Below are 24,391 nucleotides of genomic sequence, written 5' to 3' on the forward strand. Positions count from 1 at the left end.
AACAGAAATATTAGAAAGAACAATCAACTCAGAGCCAGCCCTGTTTGCTTTGCTACAGAGGAGGGGGGTTAGAGTGCATTCCTAACCATGTAAGCTCAGAAGCAAATTCTGTTGAATTCAATGAGGTGTACTCCCAGGTAATTGGGGTTAGGACTGCAGCCTTAGTAATCCCATTGAATCCAGTGGGACCTACTCCTGAGTAAATAGCATGTAATGGTGTGCATTGCAAAACTCTATTAATTTTTAGATCAATTTTTAGTGTATTTTGCTGTATTTTGTTCTCAAATGTTTGTAAGCTTTATTTATTTATTTATTGTATTTGTATACCGCCCCATAGCCGAAGCTCTCTGGGCGGTTTACAGCAAGTAAAAACATCAAAAACAAACATACAAATTTAAAACACATCTTTTAAAAACTTAATTGTTTTTAAATTTTTTAAATTGTGTTTTAATTTAAAAAATTTAAAACAATTTAAAAACACATGCTAAAATGCCTGGGAGAAGAGGAAAGCTTTGCGTATTTTATGCAACTGTAAGTTCTTGTAGCTTTGTGCATGTGTGGAAAGCAATGAATAAATAAAATAAATAATAATACAGAATAATTTTATTATGGCATAAGGTTTCTTAACCTTGTCAGATATATAATGAAGTTTAGAAATTTGGTGTGGGGTGGGGAAGAAAAGATAATACCAGCAGGTATGGCTGGGGTCCTTTGTAGGACGGATGGGATAAATTGAAATAATAAATAATATAAACTGCATCTGCTGATCATCTACCATTGTTAAAGATGCAAAAGTCTTACCTCCCCTCTTGGAGGCAATATGCTTCTGAATACCAATTGCTGGAAACCACAGGAGGGGAGAGTGCTGCTGTGCTTCGGTCCTGCTTGTGGGCTTCTCATTGGGGCATCTGGTTAGCCACTGTGACAATAGGATGCTGGACTAGAATGGGCCACTCGCCTGATCCAGCAGGGCTCTCCTTATGTTCCTATGACTGCACGTGAGTTCATCTCCACCTGCAGCTACAGAAAGCAAAGCTAGGGCCTTTTTATGGGCTTGTGTTCCAGTGCTCAATAGCATTTTCACCTGCACTCCTGAAGTGGTAATGTTTATTATATCTTTCACTGTGAAAAGCATTACTGATTAGATTTCTGCAGATTAAGTTGCTGTTTAAGGCACAGGAACAGGTGGGTTGTTTGTTTTCTGGTGAGTTGGCAATCCTGCAAGGTCTAGCTGAAAATATACCAACCCGATATAGCCACCCCAATCTCACTCTCAATCCTGATATACCACTTGTGCAAAAGCAGCATCTAGCTAGTGAATGAACTGTTAACTTGATGTTTTCATGCTTTGAGTCTCCCTTTGAACTCTTTTTGATTAGCAGAGGGTCAGCAACAAGCAATCCCTGTGGAGAAATCTGGTTCCTTGAGGGGTGTCAACTGACCTCTGCAGAGTTTCCAACAAAGCCACATTTGGCCACCAGGCCTGAGGTTTCTCATTCCTGGTTACTCGAATGCTACTGCATAGCATAGGTGGTTGGATCATAACATAGCTAGTGGAAACGTTAACCCTACACCTCTATAATGAACATTATTTGCCTGGCATTGTTCTTGCTGAACAGCTGTCTGATTGGGGGGGGCAGCCAATGTTGGACCTGGGAGCTATTTTATATAAGTACTGCATAAGGAAGACACATGACAGCCAGAATGCTCAACAGTGCAATCCTACAAATGCATACTCAGAAGTAAGCCCCACTGAGTTCAGTGGGAAGTACTTTGAAGTAAATGAGCTTTATTTGTAAATGTGCAGGAGACTTGTGTTTTGAAGAGGAGGAGAGAGCTTAACTACGATCCCATGTTTGGACAATACAAAAAGGAAATTCTTGGCTTAGTTGCCATGCTGCAGTCAGCTAAAAGGACAGGGAGGAACAAAGTGGCTGCGATCTCCTACCTGGGAGCTAGCCTATTCATGCTAAGCCATGGTTAAACTGGCCCTTTGAATTGAGCCTGGAAACTAATTGGCAGCTAGTACAACTAGGTGCCAGAACCAGTGTTATATGTTCACACATTCCAGTTTTTGTTAACAGTCTGTCTGCTGCATTCTGCACTAGCTGAAGTTTCCAATCTGTTTTCAAAGACAGTCCCATATACAACACATTGCAGTTTATAGAAGGCACTTCATGCCATGGAGGCCACCTCAGCCCCCAGTGACAATTTTGGATCCAATAGTGCCCCCAAACTGTGCATCTACCCCTTCAAGGGGGAGTGTGACCCCATCCAGGATGCATCCCACTCATCCAGTCAGGGGAACCACCCACTAAGAGTGTCTGGATTGAGCTTAAATTTATTGACTCCCATCCAGTCCATTACCAAGGCCAGACACCGGTTCAACACATCTGCTGCCACATCTGCTTAAGCTGTGAAGGAGAAATAGAGTTGTGTATCATCAGCATGCTGATAGCAGTACAGTAGGGCCCCACTCATAAGGCAGGTTACGTTCCAGACTCCCACTGAAAAGCAAAACCCGCCGAAAAGCAGAACTCCATCAATAAAATGGCGCCCGATGCCCAAAAAATGCCATAAAAGCGGAACAAGTGCCATATGAGTGGGGCCTTACTCTAATTGAAAGCCGCCGTATTAGCGGAACACCAAAAAGCAAGCTGCTGAAAAGCTGGGCCCTACTGTACACTCCAAACCTCCAGATGACTCAGTGTTTTCATGTAGATGTTAAACAGCTTAGTTGGTAACACTGAACACTGGAGCCTCCACAAAACTAAGCAACATCCACCAAGATGTATATAGAAGCAGAATGACTGCAAACCTCCAGCTCCCAACCTGGCTAGTTGCTCCAGACGTTAAACACAGCCAATGGTATTGAAAGCTGCTGAGATGTCAAGGAGTAGCAAGAGAGACACATACACACCTGCCTTTCTCCCAGAATAGGTCATCATACCGGGGGACCAAACCAGCCCTAAATTCTGAATGGAATTATTCTAGAAAATGTGTTTAATCCAAGAATACCTGTAATTGCAGTCCTCAAAACACACTATTAACAGGGCCCCTGTTTGCCTTTAAAATGTTTGTCTCAGGTGGGCACTTCAGAATTGGGTCTACACACAAAGAAAGACATTTTACTTTGAGTAGTTACTGATTAATAATCCCACCTCCTCCCCCCAAAAAGATATCTGCACTTTAATGTATCTGCTGTTCTCAGTTCACATAACTGAGCAATAAAAGTCTCCCATATATTTTTTAAGACACCACAGTGATAAATAAGACAGGTAAATTGATGCATTATCTGTAGAGAAACCTTTGTGACACAGGTCTTGGCTTCTCACTTGTGTATAGTATCTATTATTTGGCGAAGAGATTTTATTTGTCACCAAGATAACACTGGTTATGTAAAGCTCAGTAATCAGTGATGCTGACAGCATACTTTCAAGATTCACACAACTCAGGCTTAACTTTTACTGTATTTGTCTTTCAAATTACACTTTCCAGTTATTTATAATATTGCAGAGATAATGAGTATAGCCCCCCCCTCAACGTACATTGTTATAAGAAAACTAAACTTGAAATGTCAAAGGCCCTATGGGACAAATTCAGCATAGTTTACACAGGAGGAATCGAGCTTTTCCATTCTACTGCACAGCATGATTTGACTTATAAATATGAGCAGAAGAGGTAATGTGTGCAATTGGTTTCCAGTTTGTTTCCAGGCCCAATTCAAGGAGTTCACATTACGGTTTAATGACCTAAATGACTTAGGCTGCAATCCAATCTACTATTACCTAGGAGTAAGTCCAAGTGAACTCAATGGAGCTTACTTTTGAGTAGACATGTATTGGATTGCAGCCTTATGCCCTGAATATTTGAAGGCTGCCTCCCTCCCTACAGAACCTCTCCAGTGTTAACATCAGAACAGGGGGCCCTCATGGTAGTTCCACTGCTCTCAGAAGCCGGGGGGGTGGGGTGGACTTGGAAACGCAGCCCCTAAGTTGTGGAACTCCCTCCCCACAGAGGTGCGTCTGGCAATTTCACTGTACAGTTTTTGGTGAATGCTGAAGATGGAAAGGCCAACAGTAGTGAGCTCTGCAAGGTGCCTTTTTGTCTTTCTGCTGTCTCCCTTTCACCAGCCACAACAGAGAGTTATCACCAGCAATGCTTCCCTTCATTCCCTTTGTTCAACCCTATACTACTGCCTGCTCTTCATTTCACCACTAGGCTTGTGTTTCTCCAAAATGTGGGGGTTCCAAATTGTAATTTAAATCACTAAAAATAAGACACAGAATTCAATTATTTGCTCTACTGATCAAACAACCTTTTTTTTTTCTAAAGAAAAAGGATTTTCAAAAAGAAGCCAAAAATCATAGAGCTGTTCCCAGGAAAAAATGGCAACACAATATCTTTGTTTCATTAGCATGGAAATTTCCCTACATAAAGAAATATTTAAAGAAATGAAAACTCTTCCCTCACCACATCCTGAGAGCCTTTGAAGAGTTGAAGATCAAGTGTGACAGTAAAGCAAAGTGGAGCTAAGGGAGGAGTAAGGGCAAAAATGACAGTAGTTTGGACAGAGAATAGCTCTACATATGCACGTATGCACACACACACACATTCTCAATCGTATTCATGAAATTTCCCAGATTTACTATTATTTAATGTTAAATGGTCCTAGATGCTTTCACCATGTGTACTTGGCTTACAGATATGAATAGTATGGGCAGAAGAATACATGTTCAGATATTTTTCTGAATGCCACATATTAGATTGAATGTTGCTTATTTTTATAAAAAGGCAACCACTTGAAAGGTTTTAGGAACAATTTCATTTAGTTTTTTTTATATTTTAATTTCTGTCCATTGTGATATTTTAGTCTACGTTTTTTGTATAAGCAGACTGTGTTGTCTTAGGAATGGTTATTTCACAAATGGAACAATTAGGGTTGACCAGGTCAGTGAGACAGATTTTCTATTGAAAACTATAGCTCTGGGCATGATAATGGATTTCACAGCTGAATTCCACATGGGTGTTTTATTATAACAAACCTTCTAACCACAGTCTCTTTCTTTTCATTATTGCAACCCAAAGAGGTACATTTGCTTAGAAATGAGTTCCATATATTCAGTGGAACTTGCTGTCAAGTTTGTGTGCCTATGACTAGGTTGCCAAGAACAGGGAAGCTGAGAAACTGATCAAAATCCTTTTATCCATAGTGCACAAATTTAATTTCAGAGATTGTTTGAATTAGTTACCTGGGATTTTGTTGTTGTTATGTGCCTTCAAGTCGATTATAACTTATGGTGACCATATGAACCAGTGACCTCCAATAGGATCTGTCATGAACCACCCTGTTTAGATCTTGTAAGTTCAGGTCTGGGGCTTTCTTTATGGAATCAATCCATCTCTTGTTTGGCCTTCCTCTTTCTCTTCTCCCTTCTGTTTTTCCCAGCATTATTGTCTTTTCTAATGAATCATGTCTTCTCATGATCTGTCCAAAGTATGATAACCTCAGTTTCATCATTTTAGCTTCTAGTGATACTTTTGGTTTAATTTGTTCTAATGGCCAATTATTTCTCTTTTTTGCAATCGTGCAAAGCTCTCCTCCAACACTGCATTTCAAATGTGTTGATTTTTCTCTTTTCCGCTTTTTTCACTGTCCAACTTTCACATCCATACATAGAGATCAGGATTGCAGCCCATAGCCGGAAAATAAAGAGGCAAGACAAGTTGAAGTGTGGGTAAATTAAGGGCCATGCTTATTGAAATAAAGCCAATTAAGTGATTGATTGCATAATAAAAGATCTGCAGAGACAATTGCGGGACTGAACTCTTACCCAATCCTGCCATGGAAAAGGGGGTGGTCTAATCCCAATCCCCTTCTCCAGGCCCCATCCCCACAGGGTGGTTAGGGAGGGCTTCCTGCTCCACTCCCCCCTCAGGGCCACACAAATCTGAGTGGGTGTTACAGGTTATCCCCAAAGGTGAGTCTTATCCTGCCACCAGGCTGCACAACCCGGAAGGGAGGCCTCAGAACCCACTGATCACCTTAAAGGGTGCCTAAGGGTGCTCACAGAAAAGGACAAGCCTCAGCTTAGTCCCTTTTCCCCCACCTGCAACAAATAATTTCATTCATGGCACACTGCAGATCAGAAGCCAATCATTACCTAAGTCAGACGTATGAACATCATCTGGCCGGTAAAGATCAGCCCTTCCACACTTCACCTTGGGGTGATGTATTACCTCGCCCTGCCAACTGGGATGAGTGAGCCGGACTCCCCTATTTACCTTCTTGCTAGCCTTGTTCAGGCCCCTGGGGTCAATTCCACCTCTCCAGCTCCTCCTTGGGAGGATCTCAGACCAAACAATCACGGTCCCAGGCCACCTCCTCTGTATGGCCTCAAAGTCCAGGCAAGCCGGAATGATGAGGGCTTTCCCCTTCAGCATTCCAGGTCATTGCCTCCCAAATGAATCACCAAAATCTGTGGAGGGTGCTGCACCAACAAAGCATCAAACCGTTGGCAGGAGGCGTTCCCACAGCATGCCACATCTACCCAGCCACTGGACTGAAGCGCAATGGCTGAGCCCCAAGTGGGTTCCATGCCTGGTCTGTGACACCCTCCTCTTGCCCCATAACACCATGCTGTAGCCACAAATAAGCATCTTGACTCTGTCTGGCACTCTCCAACCTGTTAAAACAGAAACAACAATTAACAATATGCTTATTAGTGCAATAGTCAATGTGGGCCCTTGATTGGCCTAATGTAAGCCCAGAACGCACCCGATCGCCAGCACCCCACCTGAATTGCTGTGCTTTCAAATCCCAAAATGGCTGCTGGGGAAGCCACACCTACCCTGAAAGAGTGTGTACCAAACAGCTCAGGATCCAGACACAAACATGACAAGGCCCGTCTGGTGATGGACTAAAACTGAAACTTAGTCAAAGACTGACCATCCTGATGACAAAACAGAAAGCCCCCAGCCACACCTCTGACTCGCAAAAACGAACCCAAAGTTTGAACTGGACACAGCCCGCCTACAGGGGAAGAGGCCAATGTAATAACAGCTCCTCACCCTCTCTGCTCAGTCTTGGACTTGCGCAGATGAATCCGCACACCTCTGTCCTCCACCATCACATCACCTACCTCCATAGCACGACCGGACCTGTCAGTCCTTGAAGAAGCAAGCAACTCTCCCATGCGAGAAGCCCCCCAAAATGCTATAACTGCAACTGCATGAAATAAAGCTGCCTTGTAATTAGAACTACATAAAGACACCCAAAGCCCATGAAAACCCAACAGAATCTCTGGTGTAATGGGGTTACAAGTGTCTGGTGCAGGAGGATGAGCCCTAGACCACCCTTCCAGCATCTTCCGTATCCTAAAGTCCCCGGACAAATCAGGCATGCCCCTCAATTTAGCCAGGAATCCAATTCCCACTAACTTACTCCTAATGGTCTTCACTGAAAGTCCCTGGCGATGCAGAGCCATGCAAAATTCCAACCAATTCACTGGTATGGGCCAGAGAAGAGAATACCCCCTGCTCAAATGAAAACTATCAAACTCCCTACCTGCTGTCAAATAGGAGTTTCTTGTGCTGATGGCAAGGGACAACATTATGGCCCTCTCAGCTTCAAGTTCCCACAATGCTACCTGCATTGGCTCTGGTCAAAGCCTGGCCAATGGGGCCAACTTCCGAAAACATGACATCTGATGGTGAGACAGGGCATCAGCCACGCCATTGTCCAGACCAGGAACATGGCGAGCAAGAAAAAATATTAAATGTAAGGCACTGAGAAAAGCACTTACCAAAACCATCACTCTAGCATTCCTAGAAGTAAGAGAGTTAATAATGTGCACCGTGGCCTGGTTATCACACCAGACATGCACCATGGAGTTAGTCAACTCAGCTGCCCACAGGTGCACGGCAACCACTATAGGAAAAAACTCCAGAAAAGTCAAGTCCCTAGTGATGCCAGCTTCTGCCCATGCTACTGGTCATGCCACAGCATACCATCTGTCCCTGAAAATAACCCTAAAGCCCAGAGGCATCTGAGTGAACTTGCAACTCCCCCTGCAACAGCAAGTCCCTACGCCAAAATGAAACCCCATTAAACTGCTCCAAAAAATGTGACCAATCTAGCAAATCATCCTTCATGTCCCTAGTAACTCTAACCTGATGATGAGGCCTGTTTAGGCCCCTCATCAGGTCACAAATCCTGTGCACACAAAGTTCAAATGCCCTACCAACTCCTGAAGCTCCTCGAGGATCACCTTTCTAGCTGCCCTCATGCTATCAACCCTGCGCTTTAACTCCCCTAATTTAACTGCTGGTAAATGGCAAGCCTGTGCTACTGAGTCAAGCTGAATACCCAAAAAGATAAGCGCAAGTGAAGGGCCCTCAGTTTTCTCTCTGGCCAAAGGGACCCTTAATTCTTCTACCACCTCCCCAAATGCCGACATAAACTGACTACACTGCCATGAGCCAGGAGAACCAGCAAAAAGAAAGTCATCACAATAAGGCACTACAGCATTAGAGCCAGCTCGCCTCCTGAGAGCCCACTCAAGGAATGTACTAAAGCATTCAAAAGCTGAACACGAAATAGAATACCCATGGGCAAAGCTGATCCACATAAAACAAACCCTTAAATGAAAATCCCATCAGATCAAAGTCCAAAGGGTGGACTGGCAAGAGGCGAAATGCTGACTTAATATCACACCTATGAGAGCGCCCGGGCCAAAATGCGAAACTATCACTACTGCACTGGCAAAGGAAGCATAGCATACCAAACATAAATGCTCGGGAATAGCATCATTCACTGACTGCCACCTAGGGCAAGACATGTGATGAATGAGCCTAAACTGTCCAGGAACTTTTTTAGGAACAATGCCCACAGGATACCCTTATAGCGTGGGCATAGGAGGGTGATCAAATGGACCCCAAACCCGTCCCTCAGCCACCTTATCTATTTTATCCTGTACCACTCAGTCCATTCCCACTACAGACTTAAGATTCACTGACATGTAAGGCCTATGCTCCCCAACAACCAGAATCCTGAAACCACAATGAAAATCTTTCCCCTAATAAACTGCATCCGCCCTTCTAGGATACTGTCACAGCAAATGCAGAAGCTGAGAAATATTAATTGGTGTCGGACCCCTTACATGAAGGCTGTCCTCCAGCTCTGGGGTTTTTCCCTTTCTGAAAACCCCCAAACCCTCGAGCTCTAGAGCAGCTGGTAAATGGATGGGAGCCAGCGCAAATGGAACACTCATGTCTAAATTTACATGCATTCCTGTTACAAAAGCCTTTAGCACTGAACTCCCAACAGAGCAGGGGGGGTTGAACCCCCTGCCCCGTGTGTGATGTAATATCTCTTTAAGATCTTGGAATTGTCAGTTAAGTGCGGTTAGAGTGGAGTCAGTGGGAAAGGGTTGGGCATAGCATGTAAATGGAAAAAGACTGTCCTCTGTGGAATAGTAATTAAAAAGTATACAATTCTTATGTCAAAGAATCGAGATGTTTTTATTATAAAAATAAAAACACATTATATGGTGTCAGAAGTTAAAAATAAGAAAAAAAATGGACTCATTTCGGCCTCCACCTCCTCTAGTGCTGCGAGGTAATCTGGCTGAGACATGGAAATGATGGGAACAAGCTTTTATTTTATATCTTTCTGCGGCTGGAGTTGATAATGTTGCTAAGAGCCAACAAATTGCTATTTTGTTACATTGTATTGGAGAGGAAGCATTGGCAGTTTACAATATGTTTGCTTTGTCGGAAGAGGGGCCACAAGACATAGAAGAAGTACTTGAACAATTTAGGAGATATTGTACTCCTCGTAAGAATGTGATATTTGAACGTTATGCTTTCTGGAATCACTCTCAGAGATATCAAGAAACCAGTGAACAGTTTGTGACTGAGCTTAAACTTAAGGCTAGTAGTTTTGAATTTGGTTCAACAGTTAATGATATGATACGAGATAAGATTGTGTTCAGTGTCAAAGATGAAAAGTTGAAGAAGAGATTGCTTGCGGAGCCCGAGCTTACTTTGGAGAAAGCGATTGAAGTATGTCGTTTAGAGGAAATAACAAGAATTCAACTGCAGGCTATGTCAACGTCCTCAAAAGAAAGTCAAGAGTTGCATACAGTATCTGTGATTGATAAAACCCATGAAAGAGTTCCAGTACAAGCTATTAGATCTGATAAGTTCAAAGATAAATATGAGCAAATTAAATATAATAAGTGCTCCTGTTGTGGTATTGTGCATAAACCTCGAGATTGTCCAGCATTTGGGAAAACTTGTTATTTATTTATTTATTTATTTATTTATTTTATTACATTTTTAGACCGCCCTATAGCAATAAGCTCCCAGGGCGGTGTACAGCATGATAAAACAGGTTAAAATACAAAAACACAATAAAACATAATTAAAAATTTTCTATTTTAAATTCAAATTTTAAAATTTTTAAAATGCCTGGGCGAAGAGGTAGGTCTTTACCTGGCGCCGAAAAGATAGCAAAGAAGGCGCCAGGCGTATCTCATCAGGGAGGGTGTTCCATAGTTCGGGGGCCACCACTGAGAAGGCCCTAGCTCTAGTTATCGTTCTCCGTGCCTCCCTATGCGTTGGGACACGGAGAAGGGCCTTCGACGTCGAGCGCAGCGACCGGGTAGGTACATAGCGGGAGAGGCGTTCCGCCAGGTATTGCGGTCCGATGCTGTTAAGGGCTTTATAGGTAAGAACCAACACTTTGAATCTGGCCCGGAAACATATTGGTAGCCAGTGCGGCTGGGCCAGGACAGGTGTTATATGATCAAATTTTTTTGTCCCAGTAAGAACTCTGGCCGCAGCATTCTGCACCAGCTGAAGTTTCCAAACTGTCTTCAGAGGTAACCCTACGTAGAGTGCATTAAAGTAGTCCAATCTAGAGGTTACCAGAGCATGGATAACTGTGGCAAGGTTCTCCCTATCCAGATAGGGTCGTAGTTGGGCTACCAGCCGAAGCTGGTAGAACGCATTCCTTGCCACCGAGGCTACTTGAGCCTCCAGTGACAGGAGCGGATCTAATAAGACCCCCAAACTACGGACCTGCTCCTTTAGGGGGAGTGTAACCCCATCTAGGGCAGGTCGGACATCAACCATCTGGGCAGAGAGCCCCCCCACCAACAGCATCTCAGTCTTGTCAGGATTGAGTCTCAGTTTATTAGCTCTCATCCAGTCCATTATCGTGGCCAGGCAGTGGTTTAGTACATTAACAGCCTCACCTGAAGAAGATGAAAAGGAGAAGTAGAGCTGCGTATCATCAGCATATTGCTGGAAACGCACTCCAAATCTCCTAATGACCTCGCCCAGCGGCTTCATATAGATATTAAAGAGCATGGGGGACAGAACTGAACCCTGTGGGACCCCATATTGGAGTATCCAGGGACTCGAGTAATGCTCCCCAAGCACCAGCTTCTGGAGACGATTCTTGAGGTAGGAGCACAGCCACTGCCAAGCAGTGCCTCCAACTCCTAAGTCCGCAAGACGTCCCAGAAGGATACCATGGTCGATGGTATCAAAAGCCGCTGAGAGATCAAGGAGAACCAACAGAGTTACACTCCCTCTGTCTTTCTCCCGACAGAGGTCATCATACAGGGCGACCAAGGCTGTTTCTGTACCAAACCCCGGCCGAAAGCCCGATTGACATGGATCCAGATAATCAGTTTCATCCAAGAGAGCCTGGAGCTGGTGAGCAACCACACGCTCTAAAACCTTGCCCAGGAACGGAACATTTGCTACCGGTCTATAGTTGTCAAGAGTTTCAGGGTCCAAGGAGGTTTTCTTTAGGAGTGGTCTCACCACCACCTGTTTCAGGCAGGGTGGTACCACTCCCTCTCGTAAAGAGGCATTGATCACCTCCTTGGCCCATCCGGCTGTTCCGTTCCTGCTAGCTTTTATTAGCCATGAGGGGCAAGGATCCAGAGCAGAAGTGGTCGCCCGCACCTGTCCAAGCACCTTGTCCACGTCCTCGAGCTGAACCAACTGAAATTCATCCAATAAAACAGGACAGGACTGTGCTCCGGACACCTCATTAGGCTCAACTGCTACAATATTGGAGTCAAGGTCCCGGCGGATGTTTGTGATCTTATCTTGGAAGTGTCTCGCAAACTCATTACAGCGGGCTATTGATGGTATTATTGCGTTCTGAGGACCAGAGTGTAAAAGTCCCCGAACAACCTTATAAAGTTCCGCTGGACGGTTAGAAGATGACTGAATGGAGGCAGCAAAGTACTGCTTCTTCACTGCCCTCACCGCCTTCACATAGAGCTTGGTAGAGATCTTCACAAGTGCAAGACCACAGCTGTCGGGAGTTCGTCTCCATTTGCACTCAAGCCGTCTCCTTTCTTGCTTCATCACTCTTAGCTCCGGGGTAAACCACAGAGCCAATTGAGCTCTGCAGAGGAGAGGGCGCACTGGGGCGATCGTGTCAACTGCCCGGGTCATTTCCGTATTCCATAGATTGACCAGGGTTTCGACAGGAGCGTCAGTTTTATCAGCCGGAAAACTCCCCAGAGCCTTCTGAAAACCTTCAGGATTCATTAGTCTCCGGGGGCGGACCATCTTAATAGGTCCTCCACCCTTGCAGAGGGGAGAAAACATTGTGAGCCTACACCTCAATAGGCTATAAATTATAAGTTATAAATGTCAAATGAAGAATCATTTTGCTAGAGTATGCAAAGTAAATGTAGTTGGTGCCAACAAGGGGCAACAGGGTTATTTGATGCATGAGCTGGATTTAAATAGTCTGTTTATAGGAGAATTAACTGAAGCTCGTGAAGATTAGGTGAATGGGTGGTATGTTGATATGTTTGTGCAAGGGCTGTCAGTAAGATTTAAACTGGATACAGGAGCTGAGGCAAATGTGTTGCCTCTGCAAATATTTCATGAACTATCAGACAAGAAGGTGTTGTTCAAAACTGATGTTTGTCTTGTGTCCTATGGTGGAACTCGTATAAAGCCTGTGGGAGCTATTGTTCTTGATTGCCATACTTCAAAAGGAGCGGCAACATTGATGTTTTACGTAACAGAGGGCTCCTCTCTTCCGTTGCTTGGACGAGCAGCTTGTGAGACTTTGGATTTAGTTCGTCGAATTGATAATGTGACTGCGATTCAATCATTAACGCAAGAACAGTTACTTAATAAATATTCCGATGTGTTTGAAGGGCTTGGTGAGTTTGAGGGTGTGCACCATATACATATTGATCCTGCTGTGGCTCCTGTTATTCATGGATGTCGGAAAATTCCGTTTGCCATATTGAATAAACTAAAGGAGGCTTTGGGACAAATGAGAAGTGCTGGAGTGATATCCAGAGTTATAGGTCCTACAGCGTGGGTCAGCAGTCTTGTTATTACAGAGAAGAAGAATGGAAAGGTATGTATATGTCTTGATCCTCGTGATTTGAATAAAGCAGTTCGTCAACAACATTATACAATTCCTACGACAGAGGATGTCTTGAGTCGTCTAGCAGGAATGAAATATTTTACCATTTTAGATGAAAAAGATGGTTATTGGCAAGTCAAGTTAGATGCACATTCTTCACGGCTATGTACATTTAATACACCTTGGGGGCGATATTGTTTTAATCGTTTGCCATTTGGGCTTAAGTCTTCTAGTGAGGTGTTTCAGCAGAAAAATGAGGAAGTTTTTGGTCATATAAAAGGGGTTTATATGATAGCTGATGATATGATTATTGCAGCAGCAACATCGGAACAACATGATCAGATTCTGTGTCAAGTTATGGATATTGCACGTATGAAAAATATCAAGTTTAATATGGATAAGATTCAATTTAAGGTTGACTCTGTAAAGTACATGGGTCAAATAGTTACTGCCCAAGGAGTATGTCCGGATCCTGATAAAGTGAAAGCTATTTTTGAAATGAAATGTCCACAAGATAAACAAGGTGTTCTTAGATTTTTAGGGTCTGTGCAATATTTATCCAAATATATTCCTGGTGAGGCAGAGCTGACAGCACCTTTACGTAATTTATTAAGAAAAGATATCTTGTTTAAGTGGTTGCCTGAACATCAAAAGGCTTTTGAGTTGCTTAAAATGCAGCTATGTCAGGCACCTGTACTGCAATATTTTGATATTACCAAACCAGTTACTGTGCAAGCAGATGCATCAAAAGATGGTCTTGGAGCATGTTTGCTTCAAGAAAATAAACCTGTATCCTATGCATCAAGGTCACTTACTTCAGCAGAGCAAAATTATGCTCAAATAGAGAAAGAATTACTGGCGGTGCTATATGCAATGAGAAAGTTTCATCAGTATGTGTTTGGTAAAGTTATTTCAGTTCATACTGATCATAAACCTTTAGAAATAATTTTTAAAAAACCAATTGGTAATGCTCCTGCTCGGTTACAGCGTATGTTGTTACAGCTTCAAAGGTATGATCTTAATGTGATGTATATCCCAGGTAAGTATATGTATATTGCTGATACACTATCTAGGGCTGCTGTAAATATATCTACAGATGTTGAGGATTCTATGGTGGGAGAGAGAGTAGTACATGGATTGGGCACACTTGTTATCCATCCAAAGGGGGCAGCTACTATAAAAGAGGCTACAAAGCATGACTCTCAACTTCAAGAAGTAGCTGTTTTTATAAAGAAAGGATGGCCTCAGTATTTGAAGGATGTTCCTAGTGCTGCAAAGTCTTTTTGGCATGTAAAAGATTCTTTACGCTGTCATGATGGCATTATTTACTTGGGGAACAAAGTGGTCATTCCTATACCTCAAAGGCGAGGTGTTATTTCGCAGCTTCATGTGTCTCATCAAGGTATTCACAGGACTAGAGCTAGAGCAACATCTTTGATGTATTGGCCTGGTATGTGTAATGATGTTGAAAAAGAGGTTGGAAATTGTTTAGTGTGTGCTCGTTATGCTCCATGTAATCAAAAGGAGCCACTGAGGCCACATGAAATTCCTGAGTTACCATGGCAGAAAGTGGGTGTGGATATTTTTGAGTATAATTCTTCTTCTTTTCTTCTTGTAGTGGATTATTTTTCAAAGTATCCAGAAGTGTTAAATTTATCTGACAAAACGGCTAGTACTGTGATTGTTAAACTAAAAAATATTTTTGCTCGTCATGGAATTCTGAGCATAGTTGTGAGTGATAACATGCCTTTTTCTAGTAGAGAATTTCAGCAATTTGCTTATGACTGGGGATTTGAGCAATGTTTTAGCAATCCAGGATATCCACAATCTAATGGAATGGTTGAAAGAGCAATTCAGTCAAACAACTTATTAGAAAAGCTGAGAATTCATGTGTAGATGCACACTTAGCGTTATTAGAATATCGTAATACCCCAGTTACGGGAATGTTATATTCACCTGCTCAAATGCTAATGGGCAGAATGCTTAGAAGTAAACTTCCAGTAACAAATGCTTTATTGTATCCTAAGATACCAACTGGTGCACATAGAGATCTGAAAGAAATACAAAAGAAACAAAAATATTTTTATGATCGTACAGCAAAGCCACTAAGTGATTTATATTAAGGTGATTCAGTATTTATCCAGTCTAATGAAGGCTGGCTTCCAGCCACAGTCATGGAAAAGTGTGCACAGCCACGTTCATACCAAGTAATAGCATCAAATGGTCAAAAGTATCATTGGAATAGGCGCCATTTGAGGTGTCAACAACAATCATCTGACATTAGTGATAAGATAGATGATATAAGACAAGATGAGTCAATGTCTGGTGAACAAATAAATCAATTCTATGATAATGATTCTGTTGTTGTAGGGGATAATGTAACAAATAAAGATGTCAGTGTTTGTTTAGATAGACCTAATGCATATGTAACATCTAGAGGTAGGACTGTTAGTCCTCCATTGAAATATAAGGATTATGTATGTTAAAAAAATGTTATTGTATTAATTCATTGTTATGAAACGAAGATGTGATGTATATATTGTTATTTTGTTACATTGCATTAGTTCATTGTTATGAAATGGAGATATGATGTAATATCTCTTTAAGATCTTGGAATTGTCACTTAAGTGCGGTTAGAGTGGAGTCAGTGGGAAAGGGTTGGGCATAGCATGTAAATGGAAAAAGACTGTCCTCTGTGGAATAGTAATTAAAAAGTATACAATTCTTATGTCAAAGAATTGAGATGTTTTTATTATAAAAATAAAAACACATTATACCGTGGACCCACAGGAAGGAGCTACACTAGCAGACTTACCAAGTAAATGCCCTGTCTCCTTGCAGAGGTTGAGCTGCAGTCATAAACTGAAACCACAACTCGGGTCCTTCTTGTCCCATTGCAAATGGACATCTACTGCCACCCTCATCCTAAAATATTCATCATAGGCCAGCCACGCTGACCCCATGAATTTCATGTGCACCCTAAAAACTATATCCAGGTACTTCACCAAAGCTGCTGCCCTCATAGGCTGGCGCTGGATCACTACCCCCATGTAAATTAAAGATCCAGCCATCCAATTACCCCAGGTCCTATCAACCTTCTTTCTCCCAAACTTCTCCTTGTCTCTTTCCTCCTGCTTATCCTTTTCCTTCTGTTTGGGCTCTCTGTATAACAAGGAAAACACATCCACGTATTCCCATTTCCAGATACTCTCCTTTGTTGCCAATAACAACTGAGCCCCTAGGGGAGCTGACGTCTCTCCAAATAGCACAGCACCAGCCCAGACAGAGGCCAAAGGATCAGCAGTGAGCTGAGCTGACCCTGCAACAGGAACCCGCATAGCATTCCAAACCTGTCTGCAAGCCTCATTCGCAGGCTGCCGCTGGACTGGAGGAGAGATACCCCTACCATATTCAGCCCTTGGGCCTGGCGCTGGCGGGAAATACCATAGTCAGAATGATCTTGACTTTAGTGTTCAGTGATACATCTTTACATTTGAGAACCTTTTCTAGTTCTCTCACAGCTGCCCTACCCAGTCCTAGCCTTCTTCTGATTTCTGGACTATGGTCTCCATTTTGGTTAATGATTGTGCCAAGGTATTGATAATCCTTGACAAGTTCAATGTCCTCACTGTCAACTTAAAGTTACATAACTCTTTTTGTTGTCATTACTTTAGTTTTCTTGACGTTCAGCTGTAGTCCTGCTTTTGTGCTTTCCTCTTTAACTTTCATCAGCATTCGTTTCAAATTATTACTGGTTTCTGCTAGTAATACAGTATTGTCTGCATATCTTAAATTATTGATATTTCTCCCTCCAATTTTCCCACCTCCTTCATCTTGGTCCAATCCCACTTTCCATATGATATGTTCTGCGTATAGATTAAACAAATAGGGTGATAAAATACACCCGTCTCACATCCTTTCCGATTGGGAACCAATTGGTTTCTCCATATTCTGTCCTTACAGTAGCCTCTTGTCCAGAGTATAGGTTGTGCATCAGGACAATCAGATGCTGTGGCATCCCCATTTCTTTTAAAGCATTCCATAGTTTTTCATGATCTACACAATCAAAGGCTTTACTGTAATCACAGGGAAAGCACAGGGTGATTTCCTTCTGAAATTCCTTGGTCCGTTTCATTATCTATTATTCAAAGTATGTTGTGATATGATTTCTGGTGCCTCTTCCCTTTCTAAATCCAGCTTGGACGTCTGGCATTTCTCACTCCATATATAAGCCTTTGTTGTAGAATCTTGAGCATTATTTTACTTGCATGGGATATTAAGGCAATAGTTCAATAATTACTGCATTCCCTGGGATGCCTTTCTTTGGAATTGGGATGTATATGGAACGCTTCCAGTCTGTGGGCCATTGTTTAGTTTTCCATATTTGACAGATTTTTGTCAAACTTTGGACAGATTCAGTCTCAGTAGCTTGTAGCAACTCTATTGGTATGCCATCTATTCCTAGTTATTTGTTTCTTCCAAGAATTTTAAGAGCAGCTTTCACCTCACATTCTAAAATTTCTGATTCTTCATCATATGGTTCCTCCGTGAATGAATCTGTCATCCTTGCATCTCTTTTGTAGAGTTCTTCAGTGTATTGCTTCCATCTTCCTTTTATTTCATCTCCGTCAGTCAGTGTGTTCCCCTGTTGATTATTCAACATCCCTACTCGTGGTTTAAATTTCCCTTTCATTTCTCTTATCTTTTTTGTTCTACCCTTTTTATTGTCCTCTTCTATTTCTATACAATAAGTATTGTAATAGTTCTCTTTGTCCCTAAGTACTAGTCGCTGTATTGTTGCATTTAGGGTTCTAACCATGTTTCTGTCTCCTTTAACCATTTTAAGAGTTTCTTCAGTCATCCATTGAGGTCTTTCTCTCTTTTTAACTAGAGGTATTGTATTTTTGCTTTCTTCCCTGATAAGTCTCTGTCTTCACTCCATAGTTCTTCTGGTTTTCTGTCAACTACGTTTAAAGCCTCAAACCTGTTCCTTATTTGATCTTTATATTCTTCTGGGATGTTTTTTAAATTGTATTTTGGCATTATGATTGTTTTGTCGTCCTTCTTTAGCTTTAGTTTGATTTTCGATATTATCACTTCATGATCTGTACCACAGTCTGCTCCTGGTCTTGTTTTCACAGAAGGTATGGAACGTCTCCATCTTCTGCTACTAATTATAATCAATTTGATTCCTATATTGACCATTTGGTGATGTTCACGTGTACAGTTGTCTTTTCGGTTGCTCAAAAAATGTGTTTGCAAGAAATAAATTATTAAGCTTCACAGAATTCAATAAGTCTTCCTCCTGCTTCATTTCTGTCTCCTAAGCCCTATTTTCTAGTTTTTCTCTGTTCCCTACTTTTGCATTCCAATCCCCCATGATTGTTTTGGTGTGTGATCAATTTCTTCTTGTACTTCTGCATAAAATCTCTCCAATTCCTCTTCTTCTGTTTTTGCCGTTGGAGCTTAGACTTGGATGATGGTTATTTTAATAGATTTCCTGTTTAATCTCATTGATATCATTCACTCAGACCTTGTGTTATAGCTCCTAATTGCTTTTGCTACATCACTTCTCACTATTAAAGGAACCCTGTTTCTTCTTAGTTTCTCATTTTGTAGTTGCCTGATTGAAAATGTTCCATTCCCATCCATTTTAATTCACGCACATCAAGTATTGTGATGTTGATATGTTCCATTTCTTGCTTGACAAATTTTAACTTTCCCTGGTTCATGCTTCCCACATTCCATGTTCCTATTGCGTGCGTCATACAACTCCGGACTCTCCTTTCACATCTGTGCGCATCAGTCTCTGGGCTTCCTTTCGGCTTTGGCCCAGCTGCATCATTAGTCACAGCACTACTCGTACTTGTCCTTTGTTCTTCCCCAGTAGCTCGTTGAGTGCCTTCTAACCTGGGGGTCTCATCTTCCAGCACTATCTCGTGTTGCATTTTGGATACTCTGTTCATAGAGTTTTCATGGTAAGAGGTATTCAGAGGTGGTTTACCATTGCCTTCCTCTGAGTTTGGATGCATCTTAGTCTGGTGTCTCAGCTTTGACCATTCCACCTTGGGTGCCTCTGCTAGGAGTCTAGCCTCTTGATCTAGACTCCTGACAGCATTGTTCTCAGCTTCTTCAACACTCTGAAACCCCCTCACCACATTAAGGTGTGCATCCTAAAGGGGGCTTACCTGGAATACTAATAGTATATATACTAAATGGTACTGAAAATGACAGTTTCATTATTATTTTTATGCAATTCCCTTGAAGAAATTGATAAGCTTTGAAATGAAATTGCAAATAGATTTTACTCAACATCACTGCTGGTTGGACCCTTTTTGCCTTTTATCAAAAAGATAGAGTGAAATCTTGACTTTGCTGAAATAAGTGGGGAATCTATTCTTGACTTTTGCAAAGTCAGGTTTTATTTAGGTTATTCAAGTTGATTAGTTGTTTTAATAACAAAACAAAACTGATTGTCCATACAACATAATTGTTAACTTTATTACTTCAGTGGATGAAACATATCCTAAACCTAAATAATTTATATTCTAGGTATGACAGCGATGGTTGGTGCCCACCTTTGCCTGTCCAGACATACTTGCATCAGGGAATGGAGGATGAACTTGAAGAAGAAGATGACAGAGTTCCTACACCTCCTGTTCGAGGAGTGGCCTCTTCCCCTGCAATCTCTTTTGGACAACAGTCCACTGCAACCCTCACACCCTCTCCACGGGAGGAAATGCAGCCTATGCTTCAAGCTCACCTTGATGAACTTACCAGGGCCTATCAGTTTGATATAGCAAAGCAAACATGGTAAATGTGGCAATGACCCAGATGCTATTGGGAAATAAAAACCTTCAAAAATCACATAACATGAGAATTTAATTCTAAACTTGAAGGATATGCTGGTGCCTTTAGTAACTAACCAGCAAGATGATTTTGGCAGATGTAGATTCTGACTCCTTTGCAATATGACAGGAAAATTGCCAAGTTTTGAACCAAGGAAGATTTTTTGGCTGTTAATAGCTATATAGATGTTCAACATCTTCTCCTATCTTAGTGATATAAGTGATATATTCTACTAAATCCATTCCTAGCTTATGTGTTAAAACAATGTTTAAAACACACAAAGTGTTTTAAGATCAGCTCAGTTAGATTCTTCCAACCCACACAAAGACACACACACACACAATCTCTTCAAAATAATTATTTACTGCAAATTGTGAGCCTAAGCACTGCTATACTATATGTTTTACTTACTGGATCTTGCAGTTTAATGAATATTTCTGTGATCATACAAATAAAAGAAATAAATTTTCTGTGTAATTAGTTTCCATCAGGTTCTTGTAACATCAGTTATGTTGACTGAGAGGAAAAACCACCATAGCCCACAAATCTATGGGTAAAGTCATCCTGACTGTAACACACACATCCCCTACACACACCCTCCCAAAGTGTTCCACAAACTCCCCACCCCACCTTCTGGCACAGATTTGAATGACAGGCAGGGAGTTGCAGGGGAGAGGAGAGGAAGGAGGTCCCATTGCATAAGTGGAAGTCAGTTTCCCTGATGAATGGGCATACTTGCATATCACTGTATGCTCTCTGAGGAAAATTCTACAGTCTGTTTCAGACAGTATTAGTAAAGAAATCCTAGGATGGCTTTTCTACAATAAAAAATTCCGAACAGGTTGATGTCCATTCCTCCCTTGAAGTGATAGCATGCCTGGGAAAAAGATTAACAAATGTAGCCTTCTGCTGTAGCTGAGTAAAAGAGATGATGGGGGGAGTTGCATAGAAATATTCACAGCAGAAATCGTAAGACTGGTTTTGGGGGAGAAGAAGGAGGTAACAAAATAGTACACCTATGTGAGGGAGGCTTCTTAGGGACTACAAAAAACAAAACAGACTCACACTAGAGAGTAGAAGGTCACCAGCTTTGGGGACATCTCTTAACAGGGTTCTCCTTCTGATGAAGTGGAGAAGATGCTTCCAACCTTAAAGCCAACCACTTGCTTACTCGACCCTTGCCCATTGTGCCTCATTATGAGCTGCAAGGACAGACTGGGCGAGGGGATCAAGATGGTGGTAAATATGTCCCTGGAAGAGGGAGTAATGCCATCAGCTCTCAAGGAGGCAGTAATAAAACCAATTCTAAAGAAGCCCTCCTTGGATCCCCAAAATCTGAACAACTTTCGCCCAGTCTCAAATCTGCCATTCCTGGGCAAGGCGGTTGAGCAAGTGGTGGCGAAGCAGTTGCAAGTGCATTTGGAGGAAGCGGATTATCTGGATCCATTTCAATCAGGCTTCAGGCCTGGACATGGGACTGAAACGGCCTAGGTCGCCTTGGTGGATGATATGAGGAGGGCGTTGGATAGGGGCGAATGCACCCATCCTTGTCCTCCTGGATCTCTCAGCGGCTTTTGCTACTGTTGACCACAGTATGCTTCTGGACCGCCTGGAGAGGTTAGTCATGGGGGCACTGTATTGCAGTGGTTCCGTTCCTTCCTCTCTGGTAGGTACCAGAGAGTGGCATTGGGGGATGAGGTTTTGGATCCTTGGCCTCTCACTTGTGGGGTGCTACAGGGCTCCATCCTCTCCCCGATGCTGTTCAACATTATATAAAGCCGCTGGGGGCTATCATCAGAAGATTTGAGCTGCAGTGTCACTAGTATGCTGAAGACACGTAGCTCTATCTCTCATTCAAATCTTCACCGAGGTTGGCTGTAGAAACCCTATCCAAGTGCCTGGAGTCGGTGAGTGGCTGGATGGGAAGGAAAAAGCTGAAGCTGAACCCTGACAAAACCGAGGTACTGTTTGTGAGAGACAAGGGAAGGTTGGGGGATGTTGCCCCAGAAAGACCAGGTCCGCAGCCTGGGGGTCATTCTTGACTCCCAGCTGTCCATGGAGGTTCAGGTCTCGGCTGTGAGCCGGGCGGCGCTGTATCAACCCCATCTGATATGGATGCTGTGCCCCTACCGTCCCAACCATTGCTCCCATCTGTGGTACATGCCCTGGTTTCCTCTTGCCTAGACTACTGTAATGCACTCTACGTGAGGTCACCCTTGAAAATGGTCCGGAAGCTGCAACTGGTACAGAATGCAGCAGCTCGCCTGATTAAAGGCAGCCGCCGGTGAGATCACATCACTCCAGTGCTGAAGGAGTTGCACTGGTTACCAGTTGTTTTCCGGGCCCAATTCAAGATGTTGGCTCTGACCTTTAAAACCCTATACAGTTTCAGCCTTGTCTATCTGAAGGAGCGCCTCCAACATCATCAGGGATGCCGCTCAACAAGATCAACCTCAAAGGGCCTTCTCTCTATCCCACCAGTTAAAACAGCTAGACTGGTGAGAACTAGGGAGGGGGCTTTTTCAATTGTGGCCCCGACTTTGTGGAATTCCCTCCCAAATGATCTCTGCCATGCCCCCTCTATGATGAGCTTCCGCTGGGCATTGAAGACCTGGCTCTTCAGGCAGGCTTTTGGGGTGGGTTAGGTTTTATTATTATTGTTGAGATTTTTAATGTTTTTATGTATTTGTATGTTTTTATTTTGTACGTCGCCCAGAGTGGCTGGACAGCCAGCCAGATGGGTGACTAATAAATTTAATAAATAAGTAAAAACAGGTAGAAATGTTATTTTTAAAAACAAACTCCAGGAAGACAAGAAACAACATGCTGTTAAGTGATGTAAAGCTAGTTGCTGAATGCCATAGTGCCAGTGAGAAAAAGTGGGAATGCTTCCTGACATACAAAGGTCACAACTTAACACTGGAAGAGTTATTATAGGTCAAAGAGGCTTGTATGAATTGTCTGCCAATGCCAAAGCCAGCTGTTTTCCTTGGACAATTTTCAGTACTCCACCCTTGTTTGCAAGCTCCAGCCAATCAATGGGGTGCTTAGGCCACCTCCTCCGTGGGATATAGCTTGTTTATGTAACAAGCCAGAAGCCCAAGCACCAGCTAATTCAGGTCTAAGTTAAATGTATAGTTGTGCCAGGCAAGCACAGATGCATGCTCTGGCATGCTTTCAGCCTGTACCTTGCAGCTGTTATGCTTCCTGTGGTGGCATACAAATTGCAGGTGCAATTTTTGGTGTCTGTTAACATTATGAATCTCATTATGTAATCTGTGCTTTTAAATTGGGGAATTACGTACTCAGTATCAGATAAATTATACCTGATACACTGACTATGGCTTGATACAGTACTGTCTTAAATTACCCTAACCAAATGCGCTTCTGTTAATGTAATAATATTCATAGATTCAAAAGACTCACAGGCAAAGACAAAAAATACCACCTTAAGAAGTTGCAAACATATTGCCTAATGAATGGACTAGAATGCTTTATCAGGGCTACTCTGTGAATGAGTACATGTGAGCTAGATTATTAAATATTTGTCATTAAGGTAGAATTGATTTAGAGATGGGATGAGAGCTTCGGCTATGGGGCGGTATATAAATGTAATAAATAAATAAATAAATGATCTTATGGAAAATACAGTACGAAGTTTGACCTAGATACGAATTTGTCTGCAATTGACTGTTTTGTTCTAGGAAACTAAGTACGTGTACTGCCTTCAGTCGATTCCGACTTATGGCGACCCTATGAATAGGGTTTTCATGAGGCTGAGAGGCAGTGACTGGCCCAAGGTCACCCAGTTAGCTTCATGGCTATGTGGGGATTCAAACCCTGGTCTCCCAGGTCGTAGTCCAACACCTTAACCACTACACCACACTGGCTCTCCTTCTAGGAAACTATATAGCTTCAAAAGGGGAGTCTAGTTACAACATAAGCATCTTTGTTCCAGCCTAACTAGAGGCATCAGCCCAGCATTCCCCCTCCCAAGAGACTTTTCACATAAGAATTCCCACTTTTATGTCCCTTATCGAGCCTTTGTTCTATCAGGTAGATACAAGGTTCTTTCATCTGTAACATGAGAAGCCCGAGTCAGTTGTCCCAGTCCTGTGACTC

At 42.5% G+C, this 24,391-nt stretch overlaps 1 protein-coding gene across 13 annotated transcripts in view; it reads left to right on the forward strand.

Annotated features, from left to right (window-relative positions):
- ROBO2 (roundabout guidance receptor 2) overlaps window positions 1–24,391 on the forward strand; it is an 863,595-nt gene that overhangs the window by 775,514 nt on the left and 63,690 nt on the right. For all 13 annotated transcript variants that reach the window (XM_061627931.1, XM_061627933.1, XM_061627938.1 and 10 more), the window contains one exon: window positions 19,973–20,233. In XM_061627931.1, coding sequence (XP_061483915.1) covers window positions 19,973–20,233 — 261 coding nt within the window. The remainder of the gene's footprint in view (window positions 1–19,972; window positions 20,234–24,391) is intronic.

Source organism: Rhineura floridana, chromosome 5 (assembly GCF_030035675.1).
Source record: "Rhineura floridana isolate rRhiFlo1 chromosome 5, rRhiFlo1.hap2, whole genome shotgun sequence".
In the NCBI taxonomy this organism is placed as follows: Eukaryota; Metazoa; Chordata; class Lepidosauria; order Squamata; family Rhineuridae; genus Rhineura; species Rhineura floridana.